This window comes from Ranitomeya imitator, chromosome 1 (genome assembly GCF_032444005.1).
Source record: "Ranitomeya imitator isolate aRanImi1 chromosome 1, aRanImi1.pri, whole genome shotgun sequence".
Classification (NCBI taxonomy): domain Eukaryota; kingdom Metazoa; phylum Chordata; class Amphibia; order Anura; family Dendrobatidae; genus Ranitomeya; species Ranitomeya imitator.
The window spans coordinates 416237747-416250410 of record NC_091282.1 but is presented as its reverse complement, the minus strand read 5'-3'; the positions used below and the strand labels follow the sequence as shown (position 1 = coordinate 416250410).

At 43.7% G+C, this 12664-nt stretch overlaps 1 protein-coding gene across 7 annotated transcripts in view; it reads left to right on the top strand.

The window, feature by feature from the left end:
- The window catches only part of CEP78 (centrosomal protein 78), a 189691-nt gene that overhangs the window by 103676 nt on the left and 73351 nt on the right, over nucleotides 1–12664 (top strand). For all 7 annotated transcript variants that reach the window (XM_069762988.1, XM_069762979.1, XM_069762970.1 and 4 more), the window contains one exon: nucleotides 8020–8050. In XM_069762988.1, coding sequence (XP_069619089.1) covers nucleotides 8020–8050 — 31 coding nt within the window. The remainder of the gene's footprint in view (nucleotides 1–8019; nucleotides 8051–12664) is intronic.

The following is a 12664-nucleotide window of genomic DNA, read 5'->3' as shown; positions in this document are numbered from 1 at the left end:
TCTGGGATTTCTCAAGCAGTAGCACATTTCTGCCGAACTTGCGACATATGTCAGCGTAGTGGGCGACCAGGAGATCATCCAAAGGCACCCTTGCAACCTCTCCCCATAATAGAAGAGCCCTTCCAAAGAGTAGCTGTTGATATTATTGGACCCCTGGCTAAACCCAGTAAATCTGGAAAGCAGTACATTCTCACTGTTGTGGACTATGCCACTAGATACCCAGAAGCGGTGGCCCTGTCAAGTATTTCTGCCGCCAAAGTAGCCGAGGCCCTGGTTACAATTTTCACTAGAGTGGGATTCCCAAGTGAGATCCTATCGGACCAAGGCTCCCAGTTCATGTCAGAGCTGGTACAGTGTCTCTGGCGCACTTGTGAAGTACGAGCGATCCGAACTACACCATATCATCCTCAAACTAATTGGCTTTGTGAAAGGTTTAATGGCACCCTGAAGAATATGCTAAAGGCCTTCACTGAAATAGATTCAGACTGGGAGAAGTATCTACCTATTTGCCTACCGGGAAGTTCCCCAGGAGTCCACAGGGTTTTCTCCATTTGAGCTGATCTATGGAAGGAAGGTCAGAGGACCCTTAACCCTGTTAAAAGAATATTTGGAGGGGCAAGTGGAAGATACAGGAATCCCTGTTGTCCCATATGTCCTGAAGCTTCGCAAAACTCTAGCTCAACTGGCTTGGTTTGCTCAGGATCATGTACGGATAGCTCAAACCAGACAGAAGACAGTATGACCGCAAAGCACGCTATCGAGAGTTTGCAGAAGGACAACGGGTCTTGATGATTGTTCCTCATCCACAAAATAAACTTCAGACCACTTGGGAAGGTCCCTTCCGAGTTCTCAGAAAACGTAACGCCAACAATTACCTCCTTGCTTTAGATAACCAGGGTCGAAGGCAAAAGACTGTCCACGTGAATATGATCAAGGAATATCATGACCGGACCCTACCTGTGATAGCCAGTTGTCAGCTAGTTTCAGAAGAGAGGAAGAGGACCTGTTACCTGATCTTGTTGAAGCTGCGAGAACTCTATCCACTGTGGAACAGGTTCCTCTGGGGGACCACTTGAATTCCTTACAACAGAAACAAATGCTGGAAGTGCTTCACCAAAGACAGACTGCTTTCTCATCCCGACCAGGGCAAACCACAGTAACTCAGCATAATGTGGACACCCAGGGCATCCGCCCTATACAGCAGGCTCCTTACCGGGTACCAGAATCTGTTAGAAGCACCATGCAACGTGAGCTGGAGGAGATGTTACAGCTGGGGGTAATTCAGGCCTCCCAAAGTCCTTTGGCCTCTCCTGTGGTGTTAGTACCCAAGAAATATGGCAGTACTAGATTTTGCGTGGACTACAGGCGATTAAATGACCATACCATTAGCGATGCCTACCCAATGCCCCGCATCGATGAACTTCTAGACCGGCTAGCTGGGGCAAAATATGTCACCACCTTGGATCTCAGCAAGGGATACTGGCAAATCCCTCTAACGGAGGGAGGAACAGAAAGATCGACTTTTATAACCCCCTTTGTTCTGTTTGAATTCCTATACATGCCGTTCGGTATGAAGAATGCCCCTGCCACATTTCAGCGAATGGTGGACCAGATACTGCTGGGATGCGGCGACTTTGCTTGTGCCTATTTGGACGATATTGCTATATTTAGTCACACATGGGAGGATCATTTGAGTAGCTGTTGTTCTCGACCGACTTTATGCAGCTGGCCTAACAATTCGACCTGATAAGTGCCAGTTGGGGATGGGTGAAGTACAATACCTGGGGCATAGGGTAGGGGGAGGGAAACTACGTCCTGAACCTGCCAAAATACAGGCTATCAGAGAATGGCCTGTACCCCAAACCAAGAAACAAGTTATGGCTTTTTTGGGCACTGCTAGCTATTAAAGGAAATTTGTTTCTCATCTCAGTACTGTGGCCAAACCTCTTACGGACCTTACGAAGAAAGCCATGCCCAGAGTGGTGACCTGGACTCCAGCATGTGACGAGGCTTTTAACCTGCTGAAGAACGCCCTCGTCTGTGATCCTGTTCTTGCTGCCCCGGACTACAAGAGGAGATTTATTGTGCAGACAGATGCCTCTGCTTATGGACTGGGAGCTGTTCCCAGCCAAGTGAATGCTGCTGGGGAGGAGCACCCCATTGCCTACCTAAGCAGGAAACTGCTGGACCGAGAAGTGGCCTATGCAACTGTAGAAAAGGAATGCCTGGCTGTAGTATGGGCCCTTAGAAAACTGAGGCCATATCTGTATGGTTGAGAATTTACTGTGGTTATTGACCACAATCCCCTCACTTGGCTGAATAGGGTTTCTGGGGACAATGGACGTTTACTGCGGTGGAGCCTGGCACTTCAGCCCTACAATTTCACCATACAATACAGAAGAGGGAGCCAACACCAAAATGCTGATGGATTGTCCAGGCAGGAGGAGTCATAACTCATGTTGGCTATGTCTAAGTGTACAGTACTTGACAAGCGACCTGTTGAGGTCACTAGTCTGTACACAATCTGAGAGGGGAAGGGGTTGTAACGGAGTTCCAACCCCAGCCCTGATTTCATAGACCATACTTCATTAACATTTCCTACCCTGCTTCTGGTGGGGGACATTGTGTTCCTTTGTTGCTCTCTGCAGAGAGCTTCTCAGACTGGCTGGGACAGTGGGACTGGACATTGGAGCCTCTTTTGTACTTTCAGCTCCAGGTAACAAATGTTTGAGGGTGGGTGTGGGCCCCTCCAGCCATCCAAGGGGCTGATCCCTAGGGGTAAAACAATAAGCCCATGGATATACTATCAATATTCTGGGACCTGTGTGGTGTGAGGAGCTAGGATCTGCTGCTGCGGCCAGATCCTGGTGTCTGTCTATGAACTAGTGTTTTGTTTTCCCTGGAGTCGGATTATCGGGTGTCACCCTGGATTTGTTATTTTGTTGCGGCCTTATTGTAAGTTGAAGAACCTGATCACTGTTTGCCGGAATATTCTCTCAGTTGCAATAAAGGACTCTTGGATTATTCATCGGTCTGCTGTCCCTGCTTGCTCTGTCGCACACCCCGTCACACCCCACTGTTGTTCCCCCTATAGGAAATGGTTACCTAAAGAGTAAATTATATTACAGTAGTAATACTGTCCCTAATTAAACCCTAAAGAAATTATGTTCCTCACTTGTCAACATAAACGAATATAGCATGTCCCTCATCCTGGTCCCCTTTATTTAATAATCTCGTCAAGCCTGGCCCACTTTATTTAATAATATGCCTCCTATATCCCTTGTCGAGCCTGGCCCCCAGATATCCATAGTGGCCCCCATATGTCCCTTGTCCGGCCCCCCTCATATACACTGCTCAAAAATATAAAGGGAACACTTAAACAGAATATAACACCAAGTAAATCAAACTTCTGTGAAATCAAACTGTCCACTTAGGAAGCCACACTGTTTGACAATCAATTTCACATGTTGTGCAAATGGAATAGACAACAGCTGGAAATAATTGGCAGTTATCAAGACACACTCAATAAAGGAGTGGTTCTGCAGGTGGGGACCACAGACCACATCTCGGTACCAATGCCTTCTGGCTGATGTTTTGGTCACTTTTGAATATTGGTTGTGCTTTCACACTTGTGGTAGCATGAGACGGACTCTACAACCCACACAAGTGGCTCAGGAAGTGCAGCTAATCCAGGATGGCACATCAATGCGAGCTGTGGCAAGAAGGTTTGCTGTGTCTGTCAGCGTAGTGTCCAGAGGCTGGAGGCGCTACCAGGAGACAGGCCAGTATACCAGGAGACGTGGAGGGGGACATAGGAGGGCAACAACCCAGCAGCAGGACCGCTACCTCAGCCTTTGTGCAAGGAAGAACAGGAAGAGCACTGCCAGAGCCCTGCAAAATGACCTCCAGTAGGCCACAAATGTGCATGTGTCTGCACAAACGGTTAGAAACCGACTCCATAAGTATGGTCTGAGTGCCCGACGTCCACAGATGGGGGTTGTTTACAGTACAACACCGTGCAGGATGCTTGGCATTTGCCACAGAACACCAGGATTGGCAAATTCGCAACTGGCGCCCTGTGCTCTTCACAGATGAAAGCAGGTTTACACTGAGCACATGCAACAGATGTGACAGATTCTGGAGACACAATGGAGAGCGATCTGCCTGCAACATCCTTCAGCATGAGCGGTTTGGCAGTGGGTCAGTAATGGTGTGAGGTGGCATTTCTTTGGAGGGCCGCACAGCCCTCCATGTGCTCGCCAGAGGTAGCCTGACTGCCATTAGGCACTGAGATGAGATCCTCAGACCCCTTGTGAGACCATATACTTGTGCGGTTGGCCCTGGGTTCCTCCTAATGCAGGACAATGTCAGACCTCATATGGCTGGAGTGTGTCAGCAGTTCCTGCAAGATAAAGGCATTGAAGCTTTGGAATGGCCCGTCCTTTCCTGAGACCTGAATCCGATTGAACACATCTGGGATATCATGTCTCGCACCATCTACCAACGTCATGTTGCACCACAGACTGTCCAGGAGTGGGCGGATGCTTTAGTCCAGGTCTGGGAGGAGATCCCTCAGGAGACCATCCGCTGCCTCTTTAGGAGCATGCCCAGGCGTTGTAGGGAGGTCATACAGACACGAAGAGGCCACACACACTACTGAGCATCATTTCCTTGTCTTGAGGCATTTCCACCGAAGTTGGATCAGCCTGTAACTTCATTTTCCACTTTGAAGATTTACAACTGGAATACTTCATTCAGTTATAGCTAGGATGTGGGATTTTAGTGTTCCCTTTATTTTTTTGAGCAGTGTATTTATCCTGCCCCCTACCCATATATCCATCTTGGCCCCAATGTGTCACTTGTCATGGTCCCCCCTATATATTCATCCTGGCCCCCATATGTCCGTTGTCCAGGCCCCCCAAATATCCGTCCTGGCCCCTCCCCCTATATCCATCCTGACTCCCCTAAATAGATCCATCCTGGTTCCTTGACCTGCTCCCCTTTCCCCATATATCCATCCTCACCCCCCACCCCATATGTCCATCCTGGCTCCCTTATATATTCAACCTAGTCCCTTGTCCTGGCCCCATACAGTGGGGCAAAAAAGTATTTAGTCAGTCAGCAATAGTGCAAGTTCCACCACTTAAAAAGATGAGAGGCGTCTGTAATTTACATCATAGGTAGACCTCAACTATGGGAGACAAACTGAGAAAAAAAAATCCAGAAAATCACATTGTCTGTTTTTTTAACAATTTATTTGCATATTATGGTGGAAAATAAGTATTTGGTCAGAAACAAAATTTTATCTCAATACTTTGTAATATATCCTTTGTTGGCAATGACAGAGGTCAAACGTTTTCTGTAAGTCTTCACAAGGTTGCCACACACTGTTGTTGGTATGTTGGCCCATTCCTCCTTGCAGATCTCCTCTAGAGCAGTGATGTTTTTGGCTTTTCGCTTGCCAACACGGACTTTCAACTCCCTCCAAAGGTTTTCTATAGGGTTGAGATCTGGAGACTGGCTAGGCCACTCCAGGACCTTGAAATGCTTCTTACGAAGCCACTCCTTCGTTGCCCTGGTGGTGTGCTTTGGATCATTGTCATGTTGAAAGACCCAGCCACGTTTCATCTTCAATGCCCTTGCTGATGGAAGGAGGTTTGCACTCAAAATCTCACTATACATGGCCCCATTCATTCTTTCATGTACCCGGATCAGTCGTCCTGGCCCCTTTGCAGAGAAACAGCCCCAAAGCATGATGTTTCCACCACCATGCTTTACAGTAGGTATGGTGTTTGATGGATGCAACTCAGTATTCTTTCTCCTCCAAACACGACAAGTTGTGTTTCTACCAAACAGTTCCAGTTTGGTTTCCTCAGACCATAGGACATTCTCCCAAAACTCCTCTGGATCATCCAAATGCTTTCTAGCAAACTTCAGACGGGCCCGGACATGTACTGGCTTAAGCAGTGGGACACGTCTGGCACTGCAGGATCTGAGTCCATGGTGGCGTAGTGTGTTACATATGGTAGGCCTTGTTACATTGGTCCCAGCTCTCTGCAGTTCATTCACTAGGTCCCCCCGCGTAGTTCTGGGATTTTTGCTCACCGTTCTTGTGATCATTCTGACCCCACGGGGTGGGATTTTGCGTGGAGCCCCAGATCGAGGGAGATTATCAGTGGTCTTGTATGTCTTCCATTTTCTAATTATTGCTCCCACTGTTGATTTCTTCACTCCAAGCTGGTTGGCTATTGCAGATTCAGTCTTCCCAGCCTGGTGCAGGGCTACAATTTTGTTTCTGGTGTCCTTTGACAGCTCTTTGGTCTTCACCATAGTGGAGTTTGGAGTCAGACTGTTTGAGGGTGTGCACAGGTGTCTTTTTATACTGATAACAAGTTTGAACAGGTGCCATTACTACAGGTAATGAGTGGAGGAAAGAGGAGACTCTTAAAGAAGAAGTTACAGGTCTGTGAGAGCCAGAAATCTTGATTGTTTGTTTCTGACCAAATACTTATTTTCCACCATAATATGCAAATAAATTGTTAAAAAAAACAGACAATGTGATTTTCTGGATTTTTTTTTCTCAGTTTGTCTCCCATAGTTGAGGTCTACCTATGATGTAAATTACAGACGCCTCTCATCTTTTTAAGTGGTGGAACTTGCACTATTGCTGACTGACTAAATACTTTTTTGCCCCACTGTATATCTATCCTGCCCTTCCCCTACATATTCATCCAGCGCCGTTGTACTGACCTCCCATATATTCATCCATCCTGGCCCCTGTACAATGCCGCATGCACAGAAGGAAAAAAATAATTTCTCTTACCTTCTGGCACTGTGCGGCGTCCTCCTCTACGTCAACATCAGATGCACACACGTCCTTGTTCATTGGGACATGCGAAGTGGCAGTTCAGGTAATGAACGCTGTGTGCGCACACCCCTGCATGTACTTTGCCTGCTCTTTTAAAGGGCCCATGCCCTTAAAAAACGCAGACTTTTTTCTTCTCCCTTCTTTCTTCTTCTTCCTCATCTATCTCTCTGGTCCACTGCAAGGGCTCACCAAAGAGTTCCCCGATACCCCACCAGGCCAGTCCGACCCTGCATATACAGATCATGAAAGTCTTGTACTATAGAATTGCAGTATATTGTGAAAAATCATATGATTGCCGGCCACAGCATTATTTTCACAGGAGTGCTATAATGGCTGGCATGGGAGTCTTCTGCAAATATCAGGCTGCCGTAGCAACCCATTGGCACCCTAATATTGGAATTGTGTCCCTCCTGGTTCGTGCGCATTCAATTCCATTGTCAGAGATTGACTTCAGAATTTAAGAGGTTAACCGCATCAGATGGAGCACAGCTTAACCCACTGCTATTAGAGGCAGATGATTACTGAATAACAAAGCCATCATCTGCCAGGAATGATGCAAACTTGGCTCTTGAAAAACATGTTCAGGAACATCTTCCTGGTCACAAATGGATTTTCTATTGCTTTGACTGTAAATGAGGCTGCAAGTGTGCTGGTCTGATTCCTGGTTTGTACATCAATTGTCTAAATTATTGCCTTCTATTTATCTCCCATATATATATGCTTGATTGATATTTCTACTGTGCAGCACAAGAAACAGCGGAGGAGAGGAGATGTCAATCCAGTACATTGTGGTGGCACTAGGCAGGTGGTTCACTTGCGGAGATCTTACTGCTTTTGGTTCCTTATTTACATAAAGAAGTTGATTTTCTCAGCAATGGAAAATCTACTTGCTGCAAGGAAGGCATGATTGAACTTGTCTTCTATTGCAATGCCCAGCAATGTAATTAGTTTGATGACCCTAAAGGCCCATAAAGTTTACTTTTAATGTAGTCCTAAAACAAAGCTTCAGCTCCTTCATTTTTGTGATAGAAATTAACACTGAGAACGAAAAAATTCTTATATTGCTGTTTTGATAAAATCTTACTTTCCAGCTTGTATGGCTCTGTTTTTATTCTGCCCTAATTTGACTGTTTTTTTTTTTCTTTCCTCAGAGAATTGTCTCCATACTCTCCACCTGCACAGGTAAAGTATTAGATTGTCTGTATGCAAAGTCTCAAATAATGTTATTCTTAATGACGTAACACTGGTTTGTCAAGATAAATTGAGGAGGACCTGAATTTTTGCTTTGTTCCTAAGTCAGCCAAGCTAGGTGTTACTGTTAAAGTAGCTGTCTAAGGACTCATTCAGATGTATCTGAATTTTCATGTGTGCAAAAATAAAGTACAATTTTCTTCTGTGTTTTGAATCTGAGTTTCATCAGTGTTTGATCAGTGTGTCATTGATTACCATCAGTGTTTCAACAGTTATTTTCTAAACTGCAAAACTTCTCCTATCTGTTAAAATGTTATTGATGGACAGCTCACAGATTGCACATGGGTGCCATCTGTGTGCTGTCCGTGATTTTAACGGAATCATAAATTTGTGATTAGCAGAAGGAATGATCCAGAGAATAAAGGGCTTGAATTCTTGATTGTAAAACTCAAAAACCTTGGCAATAGTTCATCTCAAGCACTGCTAATTGGACTTAGTTTATGTTTTAATTTTCATCTGTGACGCAGATAAAGAAGAAACAAGTCTTTGTGATGGACATTTAACCCCTTTCCGACATCCGCCAATGTCAGACCACCCTCCCTTTGATGTGATATAGATGTGTGTGTGTGTGTGTGTGTGTGTGTATATATATATATATATATACACACACATATATATATATATATATATAATATAATATAATATAATATAATATATTTCAAATTATCCCCATTTCGCCCCATTCAAAATAAAACCGTAAAAAAGAATATCAAATATACCCATATTTGGTATGGTCGCTTTCAGAATCGCCCGATCTATCAATATAAAAAAATAATTAACACAATCGCTAAACGGCGTAATGAGAAAAAGTCAAAGAGCCAGAATTAATGTTTTTTGGGTCACTGCAACATTGCATTAAAATGCAATAACGGGCGATCAAAAGATCGTATCTGCCCCAAAATGGTATCATTAAAAACCGCTCGGCACACAAAAAATATGCCCTCACCCGACCCCAGATCACGAAAAATGGAGACGCTATGGGTATCGGGAATTGGCGCAATTTTTATTTTTTATTTTTTTTACAAACTGTTCTAATTTTTTTTCACCACTTAGATAAAAAAAAAACCATAAGACATGTTTGGTGTCTTGTATGAACTTGTAATGACCTGGAGAATCATAATGGCAGGTCAGTTTTAGCATTTACTGAATATAGTAAAAAAGCAAATAAAAACAAGCTACTGCGCAGGCGCCATTTTCAAATTGATTTTATTTTTGTCTCTAGCTTAATGAAATGTTTTATTGGCACATAAAGCTTGTGATTTTGCTGCAGATCAGGCGCCTCGGCTGGCACCTGCCTACAGAAGGTGGTGTTGTTTTTTTTTTTTGTATGTATGTACAGAATTTCATTATGCAAACTAGGGGGGCGGGTCAGTGAGGGATCAGTGATCTGTCAGCAGTCTGCATTATGAATATCTAATCAGAGCACCACATGCAGACCCCCCTCCCCCAGACCTGCCTTAGGGCACGAGCATATCATTAACTACAAACTGAAAATAAAGATTTAAAGAACAACCATAAGACAGATTTCATCAACCAAGGTATAATTTTAATCAGTATAACGGCACTGACCTGACACTGTGTGTAGGTTACTGTGCTAAATCCTGCTGACAGGTTCCTTTTATGAGCATAAAAAAGAAGTTATGATCTTTCGTAGATTTTGGGAGATTTATCTTCAAACCCTCGGGAGGAGATTTAGGTTCAGCCCAGAGGGCAGGAGGGGGAGTGACCCATAGGAGTAAGGTCTTGTGTGAAGCATTTCCCCTGGCTTATTCTCTGGGAGGTCTTGAGGACATAGTGTGATAGAAATATATAAATCATGTAGTTCTCACTTGCATGTATACTCCTCTATAATCATATATACTCATATATCCACAGCTAATATATACATTATAATCAATGGCTTAAAATGGCTGACATAAACTGATATAAGCCAGACAAACTGTATGGGGTTTTCCAAGCAAAAACAGGAACTTAGGCCAGATGTCCTGAAGTAATGTATAGAATATCGCTAAATTTTGCTGAAATAGCAGGATAAGGGTGACTGCTACGTCCAAGAGTGCTAAATCAGCTTGCTGCCAGGTAGACTTCAGTCAGAATATGCCATGTACTCAGTTAAATACATTATGTACTCAGTCAGCCAATGAAATAATAGCTAAATTGTATGGTAATTAACTAACCACCCCTAACAACTCATTTCTATATGCAATTATAAATCCATGTATGTACAATAAATCATCAGTATTGATAGAATGTTATTGACACAATGGTGTGCAGTCTCATTCCTTGAGCGCTCAAAATACTCAGTCTTATTGGGAACGGCCGCAGCACACACAGGGATAGATTTAGCCAAACCAAATTTCCATAACAATAGAGTGAGCCCTCCCCTGCAAGCCAGGCCTTTCATCTAACTGGTAACTGACTATATGTTCTACTTATACACTTTGTCCTACCACTATTGTATTTGCATATCTGACCATTAAATGTGTATAATCATTGTGTGTATATATAGTGTTTTGTCTAGTGTGCCCTTAAGGCGATTAAATATATAATTTACCCTTGGGCTGCTCTTTTATCTCGATCCAAGAACCCACACGTCCATTTCTCGGCCTAATCTCAAACGCTACTGGGGCTGGTTTTTGGTCCGATATAACCCTGATAACACACCAGGAGTATATCGAATGAGAAACTGGTGGCAGTCCTACAAGGCTGATAAAGTTCTGTTTCACTGAGGCTAGTTAAAGGGGCCTCTCAGCTTGTCCGGGAATGTGTGGGCAACCTTCTATGACTCCCTGTACCTCCCTGGACCCATGTGGACAGGGGTGGGTCTTTGTAAAAGTGAGCCATGTGACCTTATGTGTCCCTAGGGGGTGCAGAACGTCACATTAGTATACGTGGGGAGGCCTTATCACGTGATCTCACTGACAAAATATTGACAGATGGGGTGGCGAGGTGTGGCTCCCTCCCTATCTCATCACAGCAACTAAATGAAAAACATACATTTTCCCCATCTCAATTGTTTCTGTACATCTGTTAAACTGAGAATAATAATCAAACTACTCAAAATGTACAAAAATACATTATATTTCTGACATTTCAAAAAAATATCAGAGACCAGTTATGGAAAACCGCACTGGAGGATAATGGGTTCCTTGTTGCTTCACCTTTGATTCTTCTCAGAACTTTGGCAGTTAAAGTGCATCTTTTGTCCCTTGTTGACTATTTGCAACAAAACCTTGGATAATTTTGTGATCGCCACAACATCTTAGCATTGTCAAGAGTGCTGCTTCCCTCTATAAGACTTGTAACAATTTATGACTTGGTTAGGTAAGATATAGTGATGAGCGAATATACTCGTTACTCGAGATTTCTCGAGCACGCTCGGGTGTCCTCGAGTATTTTTTAGTGCTCGGAGATTTAGTTTTCCTCACCTCAGCTGAATGATTTACATCTGTTAGCCAGCATAAGTACATGTGGGGATTCCCTAGCAACCAGGCAACCCCCACATATACTTATGCTGGCTAACAGATGTAAATCATTCAGCTGCGGCAAGAAAAACTAAATCTCCGAGCACTAAAAAATACTCGGAGGACCCCCGAGCGTGCTCGAGAGATCTCGAGTAACGAGTATATTCGCTCATCACAAATAAACTAGGTACGCAAGGCAACGCAGGACGCAAGGAGGCGTAGGCGGAGCATAGTTGTGGTTTCAGGGAGAAAGAAGGGAGGAAGTATGCCGCCATCTGCAGCACTCCCGTACGCAAGTCTGCAACCAGCCTTAGTCAGTTAAATCTTTGTTGGCCCATTTTTGCCTGAGGAGAACAAGCTGCCTAATAATTTAGCACACCTTTGACCACACCATCCCTCGCTACACAAATACACATCACCTGTTATATTTCATCCAAGCATAAAAATGATGATATGGTCAAAATATTAATTGTGCGCACACTGCATATATGGCACGTTGCAGCACCATGTATGCCTGCATACTATGTTAGGTCTGGGAGTCCCCTCCCTCTCCCCTTTTTTTATTTTATATTTTTATTTACTTTGTTTAAATTATAGAAATGTAATTCCTTAAACTGATGGCATTTATTAAATTACTTTAATTGTGGAAGTCGTAAGAGCATGTTACACCAATTACCTGCTGTGCAGCATGATCCCAACATGATAACACTGCATCATGGAAACAATGGTGCTCTAAAAATAAAAAATAATACCAACAAGTCATATTTATTTCTCTGGCCACACGTATTAAGCTGTTGCAAGTCTCTTCAAAAAGTTTGTAGTATTTTCATATTCATCAAGAATATCATGATGTTAAATGCTTTCCACCAGAGGGCAACATCACTGCACTTAATACAGTGTGTTATATACATCCTGCTGCCGAAAGATATGTGGTTGCTTAGTATTTACAGATATATTATATACACACACACACACACACACACACACATACACACACTACGGTGGTCACCCAGACAATTGTGTTTTCCACGAAAACTCATACTTTTATTAATTAAATGAGTTGCCAAATGAATTGAAAATC